At 38.8% G+C, this 23,653-nt stretch overlaps 1 protein-coding gene across 2 annotated transcripts in view; it reads right to left on the minus strand.

Moving 5' to 3' along the window:
* The window catches only part of USP22 (ubiquitin specific peptidase 22), an 88,864-nt gene that overhangs the window by 36,040 nt on the left and 29,171 nt on the right, over positions 1-23,653 (minus strand). Inside the window, exons 2-5 of one of the 2 annotated variants that reach the window (XM_058035200.1) lie at positions 21,241-21,373; positions 12,427-12,540; positions 11,835-11,879; positions 7,089-7,190 (exon numbers count right to left, since the gene is read on the minus strand). In XM_058035200.1, the coding sequence (XP_057891183.1) occupies positions 7,089-7,190; positions 11,835-11,879; positions 12,427-12,540; positions 21,241-21,373 (394 nt within the window). The remainder of the gene's footprint in view (positions 1-7,088; positions 7,191-11,834; positions 11,880-12,426; positions 12,541-21,240; positions 21,374-23,653) is intronic. The other variant, XM_058035201.1, reaches the window with a different exon arrangement.

The raw sequence follows: 23,653 nt of genomic DNA on the forward strand, positions 1-23,653 counted from the left end.
AAAGGTGGCACAGAATAAAATATTCTCTTTGCCCTCCCCCAAAGCAGCCAAAGTTAAAAGCTCAGCGAGCTCTTGTGCACAAGGCTTGCAGAGAGAGCCTTGTGCAGATGGCACCCATAAAGAACAAGAGGTACTCCCACCAAACTGACAAAATAAAATTCACACCCGCAGCCGTCCTTTCCCCCCAATATCACACCATATGCTGCCTACAAGTTTTTACCCTTCCTCCAAACAGATTTCACAAATTAATAACTTAAGGAGCAGGCTAAGTGCCAATGAAACTAAAAGCATCCAAATATATTAATATGCACAAATTATTGTTGATGAACTGGCACAGAGCTCGTCCAACAATCCACAACACACAAACCATGCCACATGCTGTTTATGCATATTCCTGCTTGCAGCATATACTGTATCTACCTTCTGGCCACATAAAGCCAACTCTGGAAGCAGACAGGAAAGAGCAGAACGGAAGGTCAGAGTAAATATAATCCAAAAGCAATCCACAAAAGAACAAAACTGAGATGGGGATGATTGGCCTTGTTGAAAACGCCACGCTTGCTGTGCTGACACCAAGCTAACCAGGTGAAAATACAGTGGTAAATCAAGGTTTATATCAAATTGGTGGCTAAAGAGATCTATGGATGTCCCATCCCTGGAAGTGTCCAAGGCCAGGTTGGACAGGGCCTGGAGCAACTTGGGAGAGTGGAAGGAGGTAGAACTGGATGAACTTTAAGGTCCCTTCCAACCCAACACATTCTATGATTTTTAAACATAAGAAAATGAAGATTCTCATGTTAAGGACACAGCTCTGCCCATGACAAGACAACAGGCACTTGTCTCCATGGGCTAATTCTCAATTCCATATCTGTAACAACAAATACCTTATCTAAATAAGCTATCTGTTCAGAGGGCCATAATGAAATTCTGGCTAAGTGCTGCTGTTGGGTTTTCCTTGGTAAGAAAATTCAGATTCTGATAAAAACCCATTAAAACAGATGACAAAGTCACTGACACCAACTGCATTTTTTATTGAAAGGCTGCTGTTTTGACTGCATACTGAAGTTTACATAATGACTTAGTGAAGAAAACACAGGAAAAAAATTAAGTACCAGTAGAGAAAGAAGTAAGACAACTCAGTTAGCAAACATTTTACACTTGAAATCAGCATCTATGAGGGGGAAGAAAAAGAAGGGCTTTTTTGGGTGCTTTTATTCAACTTGATTTAAGTGATGAAGTTTCACCTGAAGAAGTGCAGAGCACAGTTTAGAAAATTCAAATCAAAACACTGTCTGTAAACTAAAAATAATGTGTCTGGATAAGTAACAACCATAGATCTACTTCTACAAAGTGCAGAGCAGGAAAATCAGGTTTCAGTTAGAAGTTTGGAACATGATCCAAGCCCTGGATCAACAGCCTTGTCTTCTAAGGAATTTCCCATTGTGCAAGCACACACAGGATATCTTCCTCTGCCTCCAATCCCCAAGAGCCACCTAGAGTTACAAAATTTAAGTATTTTCTATGCAAGTAGGAATGGCAATTTTCCAAGACAGGATAACAGAAAAATTCAACCCCAACTGCAATTTTCTGATTTCACATACAATTTGTACAGTCTGCAGGGGTTTTAGCTGATGTGAAATGAAAACATCAACAGGACAGCTCATACACTGAGTGACATCAGCTCCTGATTTTCCTCAAAGAAGGTTTAAAATTCAAACAAATATTGAGGTAACAAGATCAGAAACCCCCTCAGGTGGCCAGGTGGCAACAAGGCATTCTGAGGAAGTGATGTTCATCAGTAGCTCTTCAGATGCTGACTGATCTTTGTCTAACAAAAGTGTCTGCAACAAAAGTTTGCTCATTTTAAGCAGGAAAATGCTGCAGGGACTTCACTGATAACTCTGATGTTCCTAATCTTATTCAGGAACAATTAAATCACAGATAATCAACTGCTGTGCAGATAAACCACACAGTGACATGACTGCAGTGATGCAAATTGCTTTCTGGCACCAGCTTTGGAAAACCAGGTGACAAGTTCCCAGACAGTCAATACACAAAAAGGCAACTGCAGCATCCAATCTGGAATTTCTCCTCACAAAGCCTTTTGCAGAGGAAAGCTTCTATTTTATATTGATAAAGAGCTAAATTTAGGAAGTTGAACAAGATTTTCAGACAGTACAGCTCTACAAACTTCAGAGAGCAAATCACTACTTGTATTTTAGAATTCTTAAAATAATCACATCCTTCTAATTTTTTCTTAGAATTCCCTGGGAGCTTTAAGAGAAGAGGGCTTTTTAAATTTATTTTTAAGATCAGCTTTATCAATTTTAGACCTAAGAAATGTATTACACAATGGTCAGACATGCTAAGCTCGTGACAAAGTAAAAAGGAATAGAAGGCTCTCCCTATTGATATGAAGGTATCTTTTTTTTTTTTTTATTTTACCAATCCAACCTTTTAAGAAACAATTTTTCATCAAAAAAACCCCCATTTTAATAATGAAGTTAATATAAATAAAGCCAAAGAGGAAACATTCACCTGAGTAATCTTAAAGGTGGTTTTCTTTCCTTCCTCACATAGCAATCTAAAGGAATTTAAGAATCAGAGATTTCTATTCAGGATGCACTTTGTGCAGTCATAACTTCAAATATCAAAGCATTACTGCTTACAAATCAGTAATTTAAATTTAAAGCCATCGCTAAAAATGTGGTGCTGTACCAAACCATATTTTTCATTCCACTTTTCCACTTGAGCTACATTAAGTGCCATCCAAGGAGAAAAAGCACACCTGAGTGCTGCTGCATTCACAAAAAACATCCAAGTACTAATGCAGCCTTCAACACTTCCAAGTTAGAGAAGCAAAAATGCTTCTGCTGGCTTGTCTAGAGAACAGAAATATTTTCCAGGTCACTGTTTCTCTTCCCTTGCCACCTTCATACAGGAGTTCTGCAATATTTATTCTATTTATGCTGCTCTTTGGCCCATCAGGCTGCTCAGCACTGCAGCTGCCAAAGCCACCTCTAATCCCAGGCAGTTTTGGTTTTGCCACCTCTCCATGCCATCACTCCTGGTGAGGAGGATTTGCTCAGTCTCCTGGAAAGGTTTGTCTCCCCTCTGCCTTTTTGCAGCCCTGCAAATGGGAATCCCGGGTGGCTGCTGCTAATTACCCATGTGCATTGGGAGTCTAATTCTGCCCATTGTTAATACACCCATCTTCAGCCACAAAGTCACTTCATATGCTAATCAGAGAGCAGCTGATCCCAAGCTAATATTTCATATACTCAGGAGAATGGATCTGCTGGGGGTATTAATGACAGCAGAGCAAGATGAGCTTGGAAAATAGTTCCCAAAAGATATTGTATCACTTCTGGTTCAACCCCCTAACAAATAATTTGCTTGTGAATGTGGAGCTTTGTCCCTTCCCTCCTCTGCAGAGGGAGGCCACTTTACAGACAAGAGGAGACTGAATAAATTAGATTTTTTTTTCTTTTACAACACAGAATCTAATTTAATAGCTGTTAAGTCTTACCTAATTTTTCCATGTAAAAGTTTTTGTGTTTAGGGATGTTTGAAACATAGTTTCAAGCCAAAACCAAGATGAGCATTTCTATGGATATTGAGCAGTCCAGGACACTACCCAGGTGTGCTGATGAGAGCAAAATAAAATAATTTGGGAAATTTCTATGTTCCCCACAATATGCCAACCCTTCAGTCTGATCTGTGGAAAAAGCTGTGGCAACACAATGAAAAAAATCAACATTCAAGTGTTGGAGGCAGAACAAGGTCTGAGAATATCTTGAGCTGACAGAGCTTCCACAGAGCACATTTATGGTCTGAGTGAACGTGACATTCCTCCTGAATGTCTTGAAATACAGAAGCTCCATCAAAATGTCAAGTCAGGACAGCAGAACATGCAATGTCCCACACAAAATCCACACTGCAAGGATTTCTCATCATGGCTTTTTGCCTGTAAGACAAGTCAATGTTTCCACTTGGTTAGCAGTGTGTTCCAAGTCACTTTGAAGGTCCTTATGTGCAATACTGGGAACAACCCTGCACATCCCAAAAGACAGGAATCAGCACAGTTTCCACAGCCTGCAGAAGTGCCCAGTGTGAGTTCTCATTTCAAGAGCAATTTGCTCAGTGGCAAAATAGAGATTCAAGTCCAGTTACGTGCACTATCTTCTTACTAGATGGAAAAAGTATCTATAAGATGGAAACACAGCATTTAAAGAGCATCAAGGAAAAATTATGGATTTCTGTTTTTTCCTCATTTTTATGAAGATGTGAATAAGAAGTTCCTTCTTCAATGGGTTTCAAATTGTCACTCAAGTAGAAAAATCAAAAGCTGTGAGTTTTGCACATTATTTCCTCTAGCGAACTACCAGTTCAAGTTTCCATTATAAGATATTCATCTCATGTCTGAGTATTCTTCAGTTTTAATTCATGGTGCTGATCAAAGACAAAAGATCCTGCAGCTGTACAAAAGTTCAAACAGCTCAAAAAGCAGCAGACACATCCAGCTGTTTTGAGAAGCACCATGAGATTGCTACAAATCTGGGATAAAAAAATTCCCTTTATGTACCCAGAATGTTCAGCCATGGAGTAAACATCCACCTAAATGAGTGTCATGCACGTAATACAGAAGTGACAGGCAACTGCAACAATCATATTGTACCACCTAAGTGTGGTTTAGATAGGAAAAACATCAAATTTAATGTATTTTATGGTCAAGGCTCAAAATCATATGCAGATCCTTCAAATACAAGTTCTGTACATCCTTTCAAGGCCACACCTGCCCAGGTTTCAGTCTGTCGTCCCATGTATTTTAGTTGTAACACTGATAAATTTTCTTATACAAATGCTGAAACAAATGTTGGCACAACAACCATTCCAGGTCATGGCAGAGCAGCAGAATGTTCCACACCCAAGTGATATCTGTGGATCTCTGGGGTAGGACAGAAAGCCACAAACCTCCCCATGGCCTTCCTCTTAAAACAGCTTTGAAAAGAGGATTTTATGCATAAAAGGCAGCTGGTTATGTTTTAACAGACTCTTGTGTAAACAGAAGTGCTCAACAGATGTGCAGTGCCTATCAGAGATGGTTATCAGCATCATTTTCATTTCCAGAACCAATAAAACTGGACATCATGCCTACTCTCTCAGCCATTTACCTACCTCAGAAGATAAACTGGATTCACTAATATCTGCTATGGGATTGATAAAAACCTGATGTAAAAAGAATTGAGTATTAGAAAAAGAGAGAAATGAAACTGTCCAGCTACTGCAGCATTTCAGTCTGCAAATAGGCTCTTCACTGATCTGAAACTGCAAACAGACAAGTCAAAGTGAGGAAAGGGAAGGCAAAAAGACTCTGAAGCAGATTTATATTTAGCATCAGGTTAGGTGGAGAGAAAAGGCTCAAGGACAATGGCAGGTCTTTTCTTCCTTGAGCTAAACCCCCAACGCATTTTTGTGAAAGAAAGCAAGTCTTCTGCTTTTAACTGCAGCCCAAAACTGCATTATGGCTCCTGGGTGCTTTGATTTTTTTCTTTACTTTCTAAATCTCAGCACACAGAGGCAGCTCCAGGGCTCAGAAGGAGAACTCTTAAAAGCAGGCCTGCAGAAGTGAGGAGATCAGTCAGAGCCTTGTCCCTGTGCTCCCCCGCCCAGGCAGCCACAGATGAGATTTCATACCACCAGACAGGGCCTTTTTAAACAGCCTGAAAGATCCCAAATCCTCCAAGAGCAAGCAGAGCATTCCTTCTGATTGCAAAGAAAAACACTGCAATGTGCTTCAGTTCTTCACAAAGGTCATGGTAACCTTCAAAATTTTATCAAACTTCTTCCCCCCTCCCCAGCTCTATTATCTTTACTAATTTGTAATGTTCTTTACAAAATATACTGGAGTTTCTCAGAACACAAATCCCAATGTGAACATGATGCAAGCAATCTTTGCTTAGTTAATTTTTCCTAGGCTGTTTAATGTTTCCAAAGTCCAGATGTTTTTCCAACTGTCTTCTCTGTCACACGACTGCACAAACATAGGTTCTTTAGAATTACCATTTTATATACATGTTCAGCTTACTCTGTGCTTCTCAGTCCATTTTTTCCAAATAAATATACACATACTTTGGATTCAATGACTTACTGCATTAGAAACATGACATTAGAAAGCTTTAGAAAGTATGTTCAGTGTGTTTTGACAAATGCAAACGTGCTGAAAGCGTGACATGTGCCATGAAACAGTACAGAGCTTTAAAACTGTGGAAAAAAATTCAGTTTCCTACTTGCAATGTCTATGGCTACACCTCCAACCTTGTACAATTAACAATCGCGTACCATTAACCATTTTTTTCCAAACCTCACCATTAAAATGTTATTGTGCATTTAACAGCAAAGGAAAATGCCCAATAATCTTAATTAGAGCTGGTCAGGGAGCTAATTTTAACCCCCTGCTACCCAACCTAAAAACAGCAGGGAAAACATTGGAAGAACTGTTCATTTTTATCACCTTTACCCAAATACTGTCCAGCCAGAAGCAGATGCACACATTTCAGAGAATTCTTTGCTCCAGACCACTGAACTCTTAAGCATTAAACCTTTGAGATGCATTTCAAACCTGCTATTTGACACCACTGGAGAAATAAAATCACTTTTCAGAGTCCATATGAAATTGAAGAGATCCCATTTAGAGTGTAAAACATGAAGTAGGAATGTGCTGCTTCTGCTAAAAGAGATTTACCAGCTTTGGTTAAGGATGCACCAACTACAGGATTTCCCTTCACATCCCTGCACAGGATGTCTGATGAAGGCTGAGTTGAGATATATCAGTGATTTCTCATTACAAGCATGTTATCAAAAAAGGATTGTGCTTTGTAGCTGTTACACAGCTCAATCATCAGCAGTACCTGCAGTGACAGAGCAGATATCCATCCACAGCAAGAAAAAGGTAGTGTAAAATAAACTGGCTTTGTTATTCTAAAGCTTACAGAAATCCACTACAATTACTAATGGAAAAACAGCACAGACTTTTGAACATATAAATCAGTGACAATTTGGCTCCAGAAGGGATTTCTGGAACTCACCTATGGTGCAGTTTGTGGTTATTTTTCTTCGCTTGGGGTTGTGTCGTAGCAATTCTAACTCTCTCTTGGTCGGCTCCCATGTTGAATACTTCTCTCCAATGCCTAAGCAGATAAAACAAAGTTTCAGGAAGTTCTTTAGTAAAAGGATTGAAAATTCTGTTCAAGTCAAAACTTTCAATGTGCTGTCCATTAGGCTAGATTCAATTTATGCATAACTTAAGGACACTGACTGCTTTTTACCCCTTCTCAAAAAACATGGTTTGAAAAGCTATCACCAAATTTTTGAACAAAGAAGAACTAACATAAGAAAACAAAGGTACTTCTTTACTTATAAAGAACATTTAGGCCAATAAACTTTCCATTACTGGATTATCATCCTCCTTTCAGTTAAAAAAAAGAAATTCCAGCACAAGAATAAACTTGCTATTATTCAAAAATACATTGTTTGTGCTCAGAGGAGGTTAAATGACACAACCAGCATTGATGAACTTGCCAAGTTATTTAATAAATCTAAACTGATCCAACTTAATGGACAGATAATCTTTAGAGAACAGCAGAATTTAATAACTCAATATACTGAACACACTACATGTATATGCCATTACACAGAATGACCTCTCTTTATACTATTAATGGATTAGACAAGTTTTAATTTTTGACATTCACTTTGTTGACATATATAATGTTATCTAAAAATGAAATTAGTAGTAGGTTTAAACACCACCCTCCCTCCACCAACCAGTTGAAACTCTCCAAATATTAAACCCCTTCTCATGAGCTAAAATGTGTCATTTTTCTTTTTGAAGACCAACACTGCGTTTCCACAAGATTTCTTTTACTCAAAAGGAAAGTGCAGTAGAAATGAGCCAGGTCAGTAGTATGAAGACCAGATTTGAAACCAGCACAGAGCTGTGTTCAGTGTAAACCTGATACAAGAAAACACAACAGTGAAGACTCACGTGCTGAGCAGCTCAGTACTGCTGCAGCTTTCTATGTAGCACAGAAATTGCTGTGCAAGGTCAATTACTGTGAGTCACAAAGGCATCTTGGCATTAAAAATAAAGAATTATAAGATGGCAAGCAGTCTATTCTAAAACTGAGAATTAAAGTCAATTAAGAGTTATTTTTCACAGAATGCATGGAGCAGAAGCAGCGCTTTGCTACAGAAAATAAATTATAAATCATACATATGAAAAGGATAGTAGAAAAATATAGCTGGAGGCTTACACATTCTGCATAATGTACATTAAATTTTAATAGCTCTTTGATCTTCATTTTCAGAAATAGCTATGCTTGTCAGAAACTACCCTCCCAAAAATGTTCAATTCATAGTTACTACTGACCCTCCAGGTTCTAGTAACAGAAGGTCTCATTTTTAGATTCTCAAGGCCTAGAGAATTCTTATTTACACAAATACACCCATCTCTCACTTTATTTGATTCAACAACAGATTATGCAAGGAACTTAAGGAACAATACCAGAATCCCTTTCCTTTATCCAAGGTTCAGCATCAAGCTACACACCCAGGGAAACAGAAAAGGCAGGGAATGACTGAGACTGATGAGATAACACAGCTGCAATGCTTTGGACACACTGCACGTCTGCAGAGACCCTTTGGAGATGCACAGATGGACACTTCACAGGGATGGAACATTGGCTTCCAACAGCTTTGGCACTGGACGTCTCCAGCAATCCTGGTCATATTTGTAATGCTCCCTTAGGAATTTATATAAATGTATTGGTAACACCTTGTTAGCAGCAGCAATTGCATTGTGCAGCTGTAAATTGCTGTGTTTGGGTTCACTACAGGTAAAACATGGCCAAACACAGCCAGTCAGTGTGATGAACCCTGATAACAATTAAAAAATAACCCCTTGGATATGTTTAAATCCTGGTTTAAGTCAAATACAACAAAATTCATACCTGGAAACACATGTGCACTTCAGGCATGCAATAGCTCCACATATATCAGCAGCACTATTAATATATATTTATATTTATCTATATATAATTATATAGTTTAAATACTGTAGAGGATGGGACTAAAGCATGTCACAAGAGCAACTCTAGGTAAGGCTAAACATGACAGACTGGATTACTTTTAAGGATTCTGGGTGAATGAAATATTTGTTCAATTTAAAAGAAATGAAAGGAAACAAAACATCATGTGCAATTAATGCCACAAACAGAGCAAACCAGACAGAAAACATTCTTGCAGAAGCCTTTCATTAGAAGGAGCACAAGTTAAGTCAGACACAGAAATTAAAACATGTTCCATTCCAGCTATATAACTTAGCAGGAATGCTGAGGTTATATTACTCTTGAAAATTTGGAAAAGGCAGAGCCATTTATTAGGAATGGTTTGATGTTTAAAAATGAAAAACTACAACAAAAAATAACCAAATGACAAAGAAGGAAAGAGGTTTAATAAAAAGGCTTAATAACACTCACAAGCATGCCAAAAACTCCAATATAAACTACCTTAAACAAAGATTTGCAAACCATGCACAGGTCACCATTTACAATTAAAGGAAAGTAGTGTTAGACAAGTGAAAATCACTAATTTTTAAAATGCTGCTATAAAATAGTCAGAGATTCAAGTCAGCACGTGAAATCTCCATCTAAGAAATTCTTTTATTGGGTGAAATACTCAAATTGGCATTTCTCAGAGAATTCATCAGGGGAACAGGGATGAGTGAAGGAAAAGGCAATGAAGGCTCAGGTGTATAAAAAGTCACAATTTTTCAATCATTGTTTACTTTGCTAAACTTCAGCAAATTCCAATTTTTCCTCTCCCAAAAATTCAGACATTAATTAGAACAAAGGGCTTTGTGTATTCTCACCCCCCCTGTTATTAATATTCAATACCAAAGGAAAAAATTTTGGCCAAGTTGCAACATTCAGAATTACATCAGACAACCCCGAACTCCAGCTGGACTGGGGAACTCAGCACACTGGGAGTTAATACTACAGGAGTATGAAATGAATCTCATGATATTTGGGGGTTTTCTTAAAGTTTTTTTTTTCTCCAGGCATCATGTTGTTATGTGAGCATCTATTAAAGCATAAACTAACACCCTTCCAGCACTGTGGAGAGAAATTTGAACATTTCTGCATTCAGCCTTCAGTCTTTAAGCCAATCAGTTTCTGCAGACTGGATTCACTTCTGAAGTTCTTAAAGTTGGCAGCAAGATCTGAGGTAAATTAACTCTGTGGTAGCAATATAAACCCAAGACACTGAGTTTGGGGTTTGTGCTCCTCTTGACATTCAGTTTGGAGCAAGAAGGGATCTTTGAGATGACAGGAGGGAGGGAGCACAGAGATTGGAACAACAGAGAGAGAAGGAAAAAACCAGACATAGTTCTCCATTATTCTCTCTCATTCCTTAGATAAATTTTTGAGAAAACACGTGGTTTCATAATAAAAAGACAAAGAAGAACCTATGCCATGACTTTAAAGAAAAAAAAAAGTCTACATTGCAGACTCCAGTAATTTGAAGTGTTGTTGTCTATTCCTTGATTTTCTGTGTTCACTGCTCACTGCAGATGAGTTCTCCAGGGACAGAAGATGGAATGTGCAGATCCACACAAATATGCATTTGTGTGTATATATTTAATGTGCCATTCAATAGCCAGTTAATCAGTACAGAGGATTCCTGCCTGGCAGTTCCTCTGGGTGATTCTTTGACCTTCTCTACACAACTCTGGGGTCCAAGATGACCAGAGGAACAATCCTGTAGCTGTAATTCCCTGGAATATAAACTACAGCAGGCTGATGTCCATGGCAGGACAAAGTGGCTGCATCTCAGTCCACAAGGCACAGGTGTATCAATTGGTAAGGACAATAAAACAAAGACATTACTCTTCAAATCTGCATATTTAAAAGTAAAGGACTGGGGGAGGTTTCCTCTTCTATGGAATAATGAAGATCTGTTGTTGTTGCAGCTGATTCATTTGGTGCCCCAAACTCAGACTGAAGGAGTTTCAAGAATAGGTGCTAGTTTGGATGAAAGGTTTTTAAACCTACTCCCATTTTGTCTTGCTTTGAAAACCAGTGCTTTGTGCTAAAAGATTTTAAGGTGCATTTCCTTGTTCTAGGACTCACAATCCTCCTTTCCCCTGACTCTCTTCCCTCAAAGAGGAAACAAGCAAGAAGCAGCCTGGGATCTGTAGTAGGAACCAAGTGAAGGCAGCTATCTTTTGAGCCAGCAGAAAAGCTCTCGTTAATACGATGTTAGCTGCTATTTTTAAAATTGGAAATGAGGTTAAGAATGGTTTGAAGTCATATCAGCCCTGACTAAGGCTGTCACATTGAAACAGGATGCCATGGATTCCAGAAGAGACATTACTAGACAGAAGTCATCTGTCTTCAAATACAGACTTTCCCACTTTAAGAAAACATACCCCCCAGAGGCCACTGGAAATGGAAGATGACAAGCTTTTAAAACTGATGCTTACAAACTACTCAGTTTAGAATAAATGATATTTCCTTTCCAAACAAAAAAACCAAAACAAAAACCAAAACAAAAAAAGAGAAAAGGTTTGTTTTGGAGGAATTCTATCAAGGAAAGAGCATATGAAATCAAGTCTGCTGCAATTATTCAATCACTGGAACATATCCAAACAAGAGGAAAACGATTTGCACGATAAAAGTGGCATTCTTAACTGTGATTCATGTCTAGAATGGCAGGATAATCAGCAAAGGGACGCTTGTTAGTGAGGTGCGTCGCCAGCCCACGCCTCTTACCTGTCATTGTACACTGGTAGTGAGAAACCACTGTTGGGGTGAAGGCTAAAAAAGAAAAAATTAGGGAAAGCAAACTGAATAAAACAAATGTGTGTACATATATTTGTGTGTAAATATTTCTACATAGATACTGTGCGTGTACCCTGAAAGCACAGGTGTGTAAGTAAGCTGGAATGATCTATTTAAAAAAAAAAGTTAAAAAATAATCACACACAAGGGTAGCATTTCATGTGAGGGGAACACATTTATTGCCTGTACCACGTAAATAAGCCTAAAGCAGCAAACTGTTACATTCTCTACCTAATACAGATCTAACTTTTGATATGCAAGCTTTTGCAGGATTAATGTTAGATATTTCTGTATTTTTTTTGCAATTAAAGATAAAATATTTCTGCTACAATTAGGTGTGGTGCACGTGTTAAACCCACAGTCTGACTCCTGGAAAGGAAGAACATCTCTCTCCCATTGCCTGCACTACTCTCTCTAAAGAGCTCTTTCTTCCCCTTAGTGGTTTTTTTTTTGCCACTGAACAAATGGGAGGGACAGGTATGATTAAGAACAGAAACAAGAAATTCAGGCAGGAAAACCAAACCTTGTAATTTCCAAGCTTTTCGTTGTTCTTCTTTGGCAATTTGTTCCATGTCTTTGTCGTATATGTAATCTTGACACATAAAGCAGTATATACCCCCATACAAAAGGTCTATGGCTGCAAAACAGAAGGGAAGTTGGGGAGGAGGAAAAAAAGATGTGAGTTCATAAACCAGAAGGCATTTTAAAGCAGGCTTCCAAGTCAGGCACTCCTTCTTCCAAGCAGTCCACAAAATAAGAAAAATCTGTACCTTAGAATCTGGGAGGGAAAAAAAAAAAAGAGAAAAAACCCAGACATTTTTCCAGTTTCAGTGTGAGTTATTCAGTTGCTTCTGGCACAGCAAGAAAACTGTGCAGGACAACAAAGCATCAGCTGCCTTCAGGCTGTTTGTAACCCACAATTTACCTTTGAAACACCTGAGTTACCAAGAGGCATCAGGACAGTGACTGACTACAACACACACAGAACCAGTCCTGTGAGAGTTGATGTATCAGTTTGAACTGTCTATTCCTAAGATTTCAGCCATTTCTCTTCAAGGCCATTAAAATAATTAGGAAGCACCTAGTTCAAATACAGATGAAGGCTCCAACAGAAGACAGCACAGCAAATTCAGAGCTATTTCTCCAGGGGAAAGCTTTTCCAGGGTAGTTTATGCCACAGGTTACTTCTGTCTCAATTTTTCATTTCACACACCCTTTCAGAATAAACAACTGAACACTGACCAATGTTAAAAATATTTTTTTTGCACAACCTTAAATAAAAGAAAGCCAAGAAACAAAATAAATACCCAACTGAGAAATGTCATTTTACTCCAACATATACCATGGAAAAAGTGCAAAGTAATCATAGTAAACTGATGATTTTCAGTATACAGATATGAAAAAGGCCACAATCACAGGAAAGCTAAAAATCTGTGAGCACTAACAAATCTTACTAAAACACAACCTGCACCAGCAAACAGCTAAGAAATACATCACCCTTCTCCCTCAAGTACGGAGGTTTCATTTATTTTGTTTTTTAATTCCTTTTATTTCCAGATAATAGCATTATTAGAATAGTCTTACTGCAATGGAAACTTGTTTTAAGCACAGGAAACCATTACCACATTAGGCAGCTTGCAAGAAACAGCATGGAATTACTCTGAAGTGCTCAATAAGCCACAGCACATGCCATGCAGCAGGAATTCTGCCATGGATCTCAGCAGGCAAACACAGGTGAAGTCTCTGTGCTGCCCTGGCAGTGGGGCAGTGCTTGTGGGGAGGGTTTTTGGTAAAGTTCCTTTCCAATCCCATCTCCTCATCCTTCACAACCTCTACTCCCTTACAACCTGCCGTCCCTCCTCTTTAATCTGTTGCAAGCTGCTTTTTTTCCTCCTTCCTCTCTTTTAAAATCACCTTTTCAATGATTATGCCAACTGTTTGTTACTTCTATTATTCAATAAACCCCAATTACTTTAAACAGTTTTTCATCTTGCTGATGTGCTCCATTCTTCTGTTTTGCCTCTCTGGACCACTCAGTTTGTGGAAGAGGATAAGGACTGTGTTACCTCATGTAAAGTCACAAACTCAGGATTTTCTTTACCTTGTGTAGTGTCTCAACACCAGAATATTTCACCCTGATGCCCAGAGGACTGAATAAACTCCTTTAGCAGAATACTCCAAAAGGAGACAAGACTCTGAGCTGTGGTGGAGAATCAGTAACTGCAGGGATGGTATATCACAACTTACAGAGTATTAGAGTTCTACAATACTTACTTAATTACTTACTGCATTACCACTTCTGCACAGTTTTCTACAAAAAAAATCTGTAGAAAATCCAAAATATCAGTCTTAAAACACAAACCCAAATATTGTTCTCCACATACTTTAAAAGATCCCACCAACAGGCCCCTAAATAACAGAACAGGGCTGGCAGAATATTGAATAAAAAGGACCCTGTGAGCACTAATAGTTACAATTTACCATCAGAACATGTAAGCATAGCTGTGCTCAGAGGATTCCTTACTTTTCCTTTCTTGCTGGATTTACATGCCTGAGCAATGAAATAGAGATGTCAAGATCTAAACCAACAAGAGAGCAGAAGGAATTTCTGGTGTAAAGGATCAGAAAGTTTCACAGAAACACTGGTGGAGTTAAAGCTCTAATTGTCCAGCACCTGATTAAGGACTCTTGAGGAAATATCCTCTCTCCAACACACTTATGGGAACAATGCAGTTGTACATTTGCCAACACTTCCAATGCCTTTTTAATGACAGCAGGGGGTTTTGGACAAATTACCTCAAGCACCAGTGCCAAGGCAGCCACACAGGCCTGGCCACAGCACGAGGAAGGGCAGGAGTTTCTCATGGAACCTGAACAGAGCTGCTCAGGAAAAGACCCCACTAGGAAAGTTTGGGAATTAATTGCTTCAGGTTAATGTAATTTGAATTTTTTTCCTTGAAATACACTTAAACTTTCTTATGCTAGTTGTCTTGAGGTGAAGAAGAACAGAGGAACCACTGAAGGGGCTGTTTTACAGGCAGAATCTCTACCCAAGCAAGCAATTCCTTAGCACTGACTGAAGTTACCACACCCAAAGGACAAAGTCCACACAAAACTTTCTCCCTGAAAGGACTGGGGGGATGAAACTAATTCCACCTCATTGTTAGGCTAAATCCTCTTTGTTTTAAACTGAAGTGCCATGAAGCCATATCCCAAACTGAAACACCTGGCCAGAAAAATCCCATAAAAAACACGACAGTAATGCATGAGAATGCACGTGTAGCAAACTTCAGCACTGGTATTTGTGTTGATATTTTAGATCACAAAGCTAACAAAAAAGCCTCAAATTCATAAAAACTTTGGGAACTACCAACCTAGGAATAATGCCCAGGTGTTTGGGATTAACCCACTGCCAAGCCTGCAGGATGCCCCACATTCCTCACAATGAACTCCTCTTTTAGGGAGCTCCTGTGGAATGGCTGCTACTCCCAACTTCCAGGATCTGCTTTTCCTAAAACTACTCCAACCCTTCTCTCAGGAAGGTACAGGGGGATGATATCAGTGAATATCAGTTTTAGCTTAATACACATGCAGAATTTATTACCCTTGGAAAATAAAACATATAGCAAGTAGAAATCTACCTTTTTTTCACAAGGAAGAACCAAAAGCAATTTAGAAGAATCACAATGTCATTTTATTAAATTTGATCAATCTAGATTCCTGGTTTAGGAATTCAAAATACCTACTTGGTGATCACAGGCAGAGCAATTTAAGAATGAAAAGACCTCTTGGAATGCAACATTTTTCTCTGCTTTTATACCTTCTGTCCTGACAACAAGCTTGCCTTCCTTTAAAGTCTGATCTCCTTGGACTCCTTTACATACAAAATTATAAGCAGCTGCAACCCAAGAGAGGAATGCAAATATATTTTATTTTTCATTTAGAAATAAAACTATCAGCCTGGAGAAACAAGGAGGCAGCACAGATGATCATGCAGGAACAACAACAACTTTATCTATGGTGCAAGGAACACTAAGTTTTAAAAAACAACAGCTCTGGGGTGAAAGTTTAAATCTGGCAGCAAAAAGTCTTCAAACTGCAGCTGGGAGCCAAGTAAAGTGTTTTAGTTAAGCCCAAGGGCTTTATTTTTCCAGCTATATCAACTGATGTCCTTGTGAAACTGTTAGAGACCAGAGAGGATGGGAATACAACAAAAGCAGGGAAGTGTGCCACATCCAGAGTGTGCATAGCTCATCCAGGTAAAAAACCTTGGATGTTCAGATTTTGAACGATCCAGGTGAAAAGAACTGACCTTGCTCAGCTGGGAATGGGATACTTTACCATAATATTTGATACCATTCAGCAGACAGAAGATATTTGTGAATCATGTTGTGGTATCATCTCCCTTGGATCACTGGGTGCACTCAAGTAGAAAAGAAAAAAAATCCAGCAGCAACTCAGAATTCAGGTCAGTTTTTACCTGCACTGAAATTAATTCCATTGTGAATTTCTGTGAGTCTTGGCATATTATCAACCTCAAATCAACATTGTCTGTGTTCTATGCAAGAAACCTGCATTTCCTTCAACTTCTGTAACAAAGGAGGCTAAATTTGCAATTCTTTCAGACCATTTTAAGCCAATATCCAAAGCTAATTCATGCTCCCTGATTTCTCACCTTGAGTGTTAATCATTAAACCCATTCCAGGTAATTGGCTCAGGTTCCCAAGAAGTGATTTGTTAAACTTCAGCCAGTTCTCCACTGGATCTTGTCTCTGATCTATCAGCACAAGGCAGGCATCTGATTGCCTTCCTCCTGATTTCCTGGCACCTGGAACCTGCACCACAGCTCAGAATTCCTGAACTGGTAAGAAGGGAGGAAAAGAGGTGGAAAAGGGACTACTCCTGCTAAATTATCATCCAGCCATTGAGAACTCCAGGTATTTACTGTCAGGGAAAAACAAAACAAAACAAAACAAACCCCAAGCTTCCTTCTGTTGCCAAAATTTTTAAATCCACATTAAAAACTATAGTCAGTCAAGCATTATCCTTCCCTCTCACATTCAGTATCTTCTCCTACTACTCAAGGTAGAACTATTCCATTAGTACTGCTTTTTCTTCTTTTTTTAAAACAGGAGTCAACAGGTGAGAAGTGTTTTTGTGGCTCTGAAGTCTTCAAGATGCCTACTGGCCCCATATGGATCTAGAATTTTAATGTTTAAATTCATTTTGCCTGCAATCCAAACATGGCAAGCACCCAATATTATCCTGCAAACCACTTAACACCAGGAGCCAAATGGGCAGCCCCTGTGCTGTACACTCTGTGATGGTTTAGAATATCATCCTACAACTCCACATGAATCCAAGCCAGGAAAGATAAGATGAAGAAAAAATGTCCTGGAGTCCCTATGGAATCCAGATAGAAAATGTGCTTTTAACTGTTAATTTACAGGAACCACAGTGTGTCAAAGCATTTTATGTTGTTATGAATGGAATATTAATTCCAGCTCCTTGACCCCATTCAGAAATACATGGATTGTAAACCTTACAGCAGTGGGTTTTCTGCAGCTATGAGTGTGTGTGTATTAAAAAAACAACAACAGAAAATATTCATTCAGAAAGAATACTAAAACTTCATTTGGTGTCTGCCCAGAAATTTTCAGTCCCAGTCAGGAAACTGATAAATTAATCACTGCTGCAGTTTTGAGGTGAACTTCATAGTACCAACCTCTCTTCTCTTTTAGAGCTACTGTTCACAGACATCTTCCTGCTTCTGCTACTCTGGGACTAAGTTATTGTGTACTTTCCTTCACTGAGCAGCTGCAGAAAAGATAAGGAAGAGACCATCAATTTTTACAAGGATAGAATCCACCAGCAGATTCCCCAGGTGCTGAACCTGATTTGGAAGGATTATTTAGGAAGATGACAGAGTATGTTGATGGCACACATTCATTTAGTATAATCAAAATAGCTCCAGAAGGATTTCAAGTTCCTTAGCAAATAGGCAATAGCACCAAGAGTGAAACTCCACCCACTAAAGAGACAGATTAGTAACACCAATCAGAAATGAAGTTTTGGAATCCCTGAATTTAACTCTCAAGAAACAATATCAGCTCTGTGATGAACAGCAGGTTAAGAAGCACAAAATAGAAGTCATGGAAGTATTAACTAAGAATGCAAGTCATTAACACAGCAAACTGTCTTAATCCAAAGGGCTGGCACCAGAAATGGACACATTAGAACTGGAAGAGTGAAGTATGATGAAGATAATGAGAATCATACAAGAGTTTCAATAAGAAAAGGTAAAAATTGTTCAGGTGGGGAAAAGGAAACATCTGACAGGATCAAAAACAGGAAAAATCCCAGAGGAGCTCAGTAAGGACTTTGCTCTCAGCATTTCACAACTCCTGACAAAAGACACACAGAGCCCAGTGGGAGTATCAGACTGTCCTGGAGGCTGTCTGATGGGGACTGAGCAATGCACGGATGAAAAAAAGCAGCTCCTTAGCTGGATCTTACCTCACCTACCCATCACCCACATCCACAACTCACAGAATCCATTAAATGAAGTCCAGCATTATTAATATACATCGAACAGGAGGCAGATTCAAGAGGACAGGAATCACTGTAAAGTCAGTGCCTAATTCAGATGGCTCAGGCAGGCAGAGATAGCAAGGGATGTATTTAAAACCACTCTGGAATCTGATGCTGGAGCCTCCTGAGCTGCAAACACATCCCTGCCATGCTCAGACAGCTGTTACAGCTGAAATCCATGGTATTTCTTACAACTGCGATAAAGTGTGCAGCTCCTGCCTGTCTCCATGGAGACTGATGTTGGCTCAGCAAAAAGTCACCAAGTGCTTTAAAATAATTCCTCTTCGTTTTGAAATTTCAAAGCACTTAACTTGTTTTTGCCTATCAGATGTTATTTTCCCAACTAACACTGCAGCAGGAAAAGCAACCAAAAGCACTAGTAAAATTACAAAAATATTTTCAAAGCTCCTTTTACATGCAGCTGGAAATTAAACATCAAAATATACATTAAAAAATTGAGAGAAAGGAATCTCCAAAACTAGAAATCAAGCAGTCACTTGCACAATCTTCACATTATGTGTATTTGTGCACCAAGTAATTTATATTTAGCTGCAGAAGAATCCTTTTTGGGATTATCCAGAAAAGTATTTTGCGTTTTGGTTTAATTAACTCTTGCCCTTTTTATCTAAAGGCTATTCCTTTTGGGACATACCTTTTCTGACACAGCTTTAATTGTCAAATACCAGGACAAAAACCACAACAGTCCCTAAGCAAGAGCATTTTTAAGAATCTCCCTCCTCCACAATCCAGTTTTGGTTTTCCTTTAAGGAAACACAAGCTAATTCACTACAGCAGACAACAGCAAATTCTGTCTTGCAAAAAAAATAACTTGAATTTAAGCTTCCCAAATACATAAACAGCAGCTGAGAATGTGTGCAATTAAAAAGCTTTTTTAAAAGGTTCTCCATAAATATGGTGAGTTTAGTGGTAAAAATATTACAGTGTTTACAAAGTGTCCACAGATAAACAGGTAAATACTGCTGGCAGTCTCAATTTAGCACAGTATTTTTTAAACCTTAAATGTGGCCATAAACTTGTACTAGCATAAAAGGTTGTTTTATATATATATATACACCCACACACCCCTTTTACCAGAAATTCTTCACGTTTACCTCAAATAATTTGTACTTCCACATTGGTAGAGATTCCAAAAAAAATTCAGCTAATGAATTGACTTTAAAAGCTCTTTGAGATCCCACTCTGCAAAAAGCAATTAGAAGATGTCACACAGGGTTGGGTTGTTATTTTCAGTTTTCAAAGCATGGCTGAGGTTGGTAGGGACCTCTGAGGTCCCCTTGTGCAGCCCCTGCTCCAGCAGGGCCATCCAGCACATCCAGGCTGCCAGGCCCTTGTCCAGAGAAATTCTGAATATATCTGGGGACAGACCCTCCACACCTCTCAGGGCAGCTTGTTCCAGTTTGGGTAATCAGACACAATTTCCTGTATTTCACTTTGTCTTCTCTGCCTCCTGGACACCACTGGAAAGAGCCCAGGACACTTTTTTAACCCCTCTTTCAGGTATTTGTACCCATTCATGAGGTTCCCCTGAGTCTCTCCTGTGAGCTGAGCAGTCCCAGAGCTCTCAGCCACACCATGATGGAATTTTCAGTACTATTTTCCAGTATTCTGTTTTTCAAGACATTGACAAACTTAAACTCTACCACTACTGAGCCTCATCTTTTTCTTTCTTGACACATATGGAGGAAGAAACTATAACGATCTGCTGGTTTAAATAATCTTTTCCATAAATAGTAAACTTACACACCCATTTCTTAAGCACAGGAGTACACAGCTCTGTTGGCCTTCTGGAGCTTCTCTGTCTTCATGGAAAATAAAGACAGTTTGTTCCATAAGCACTTTAGGATAAATTAAATTAGGAATGGTGGCTACACTGGTCAAGAGGAAATTTATGCCATGAAATAATGCCTTTTTTTTCCTGTTTCTTACATAACCCCACCAAGAATGTATTTTAATTTGGAGAAAAATTATATTCATCCATTTTAAAACAGAATTTTAATATGGATCAGGATTTTGCATTATAACTCAATAATGTTCTGAACTATAAGCAATAGGTAATTTGAAACAAAAAAAAAGGCTTTTTTGGCTTTGAACATGAAATAGCACCAAAGCTGACAGAACAGAACTTGTTGGCCTTGAAATCAGCATTTTATGAGACTGTTGAGGGAAAGGTAATCCACATGAATTAAACTGTTTTGTTACTACTTAGGTTACTGACCCCAACAGAAACAAGAAGCCAACACAGAAAAATGAAGAAACTCCCCCTGCCTCCAAACTTCAACAGTTTAAATAATTGTGGTTGCTACTTGATTAGCCTTCTTTGTGATAGAAATGATGGGTGTTTTCCTCAGCAATAAAAGAAGTGAACATGACCTCCTGAAAAAAAAAGTTTACTGAAATAAATGTTCTAGTTCCAGGCATCAAACCCACCATTTTTAACACTTAGGAAAAAAACCCCAAACTCTGCCTCCTCACATTTTTAAATATGACATTAATTCATAAATACCAAGCTACTAAGGAAATTTTTAACTGCAAAGATAAACTTAACAGTGATGCAATGGAAGTTTAAGCACCAAGTTTAGAATAATACCACTAAACGAACCCAAACCCCAAATATAAAATTATCTCTCTCCCTACTGAGGTAACTACAAGAAAATATCACTTTGCTGGCCTGGAATGGAGAGGGATAACAGAGAGGATGATGAACACCACGGGGAGGAGAACTCACCTAAATTGTGTCGCTTTGTCTTCGCGTGCTCGTGAATATGTTTCTTTGTAAAACAGCCAAAGAAGACACAGTAGAGGCAAGAGTGGAGTCTGTTCAGGTGGGCACCACACATATGACAAATGCACGACTTTGCCTGAAACAGCAAAACAGACACAGGTTGTGAGAGCCAGAAGCATCCCCCAGCCCAGGCACAGCACTCATGGCCACCCTTCCCTTTCACTGTGGATTGCTGCACAACAGGAGAGGAACTGTTCTGTCCTCGTGTGCAAAACCAGCATAACAGGGAAACTGTTCTGTCCTCATGTGTAAAACCAGCATAACAGGGAAACTGTTCTGTCCTCGTGTGCAAAACCAGCAGCTGGACAGAACACAGGAAACTCCTCCATTTGTCCAAGAGATTCATTCAGATGAACACCAGAACCCAAGCAAAGGAGCTGCCCAGCAGGGAGGTTGAGGGGTGAAGAGGCAGCAGTTGGGGTGGTGGGATCACAGCAAGAACTCTCCTTTTTCACAGCACCAACCTCCTTGATGCTCTCAAAAGCTGGAATATAACTTGGACATTAAAATGTGTGTGGGTATTTGATATTTCATTGCTCTGCTGAGAGATTCTGCCAGATTCCCTCATTAGATTTTTCTACATTAGTCCAAAGAACAGTGGCACAGTATCAAATCCATACCAGCCAGAGTTACAGAAGCTGCCTTTGCCATTCTGAGCCTGGCTTTGGACCAGGAGCAATGAAAGTTTCCCCAAAACTGCCCAGAACGGGCAGGTCTGAGGAAAGTTACCCTGGTTCATTGGAAATTTATAAGCACACACCCCTGATATGACAGTCTGTGATAGCAATATATTTTAACAAGTGAGTCTTAAGGACTAAAAAAAGTCACTGGAAGGTTAAATAGACTTTTTGACTCCTAATCACATTTGAAGCACTCTAAGCCAACAGCATCCAAACTCATCTCTTGGCATTAAACTAAAGTACTTCAATATTTTTTTTAATTACTCTGTTTAAAAAGAGACTTAAGAGAGTTTTCAGAGTAAGTCTTTTGCTCAACCACATTGAAAGCAATTTAGGTTCAATACCATCTGACTGGAACTCACAGACAAGAGAAATTCTTTGCAGTAAATTCACTTTTCATCTCAGAACTGCATTCAGACCTATGTCTGAGGGCAACTGAACTTCTGTAACAGCTTAGAGGTACAAACAATATTTAGAGCTATGTCTGATTTTACAGCCTAATCTGAAAATACTATTTCTTTGCTTGACAATATAGAAGGACCCATTTCTCTTCATACTAAAAAAAAAAAAGAATTGGGATTACTAAAATCCTAAGATATCATCTAACCCAGGCAGTGCATTTTATCAAAAACAACCCACAAAATTCTTCAGTAATATTTGCCCAGTCTGCCACAACTTAAAATTACTGCTGAATAAATGATGCACAATCTTGTTCTCTAGTCTGGCATTTTTCTCTCAGAATACTTTTGGCTTTTTAAAAAAAATCATCAAAGCAGCTTGCAATATGTTGCACCATGTAATTTATTTTCAAGCTCTTACAAATTAAGACTTAAATTCTGAATCTCACATGTTGTGTATTCAAAGTTATCATAAGTTGTTAGGGGAAAATGTTGAATCGAACTCCACACACCTACAGAAAGAAATATTTTAAAGTTGGGCCAAAAAAAATTCACCACCACCAGCACAATTTCCATCTTTAGAAAAATGCTGCAGAACTGTCAAACTGTTGCCTAACGGCCGCTCGTTGGCTGCAGAAGCTAAATGGGATCAGCCTATCTGTTAAGATTGCTGCTATGACAACAACTCCAGCAAGCAGCTATTTTACTGAGCCAGCTAAAAATAAATCTTTTAGCATTAAATGTATTGTAAACACATGACATAACAAGCATGTAAAAGCTGGTCATTTTAGGCTAAAAGGCAGAAAATTCGTACCGTAAAGAGTTTTTATTGCAATGGAAATTCAACTAAATTGAAGAATGTATAAGGAATTTAGTGAAAGTTGAAAGAGCAGTTCAATGACCTCTTGGAAGGAAGCTGTTTTATCCATATCCTCTGTTTGTTCAGTTTAGCTCAAGGTGGCTTTTCAGAAGTTGTAAGAAAACAAGGTTAAAAGAGAGAGTGAGGAAAGAAATCAATATCAAAAACCATAGTGGCTATTCTTAACCAGATTAGCTGTCTCCTTGTCATCTGTCTGTGCTTTTAAACAATTTGCTAAGTTAAAACAAAGCTGCCACTCTCCTACCCCACCCCAAATAATCAAATTACTTTGTTTCATAATACTCCCACCCTGCTCACATCTCTTGAGGCTACAGTCTTAAGATGAAACAGAATACTGCAAATGAGTAATGAGAAGCAGTTGGATCCATACAGTCACCAGCTTGTTTTAAAACAGCATT

Source organism: Melospiza georgiana, chromosome 16 (assembly GCF_028018845.1).
Source record: "Melospiza georgiana isolate bMelGeo1 chromosome 16, bMelGeo1.pri, whole genome shotgun sequence".
Classification (NCBI taxonomy): Eukaryota; Metazoa; Chordata; class Aves; order Passeriformes; family Passerellidae; genus Melospiza; species Melospiza georgiana.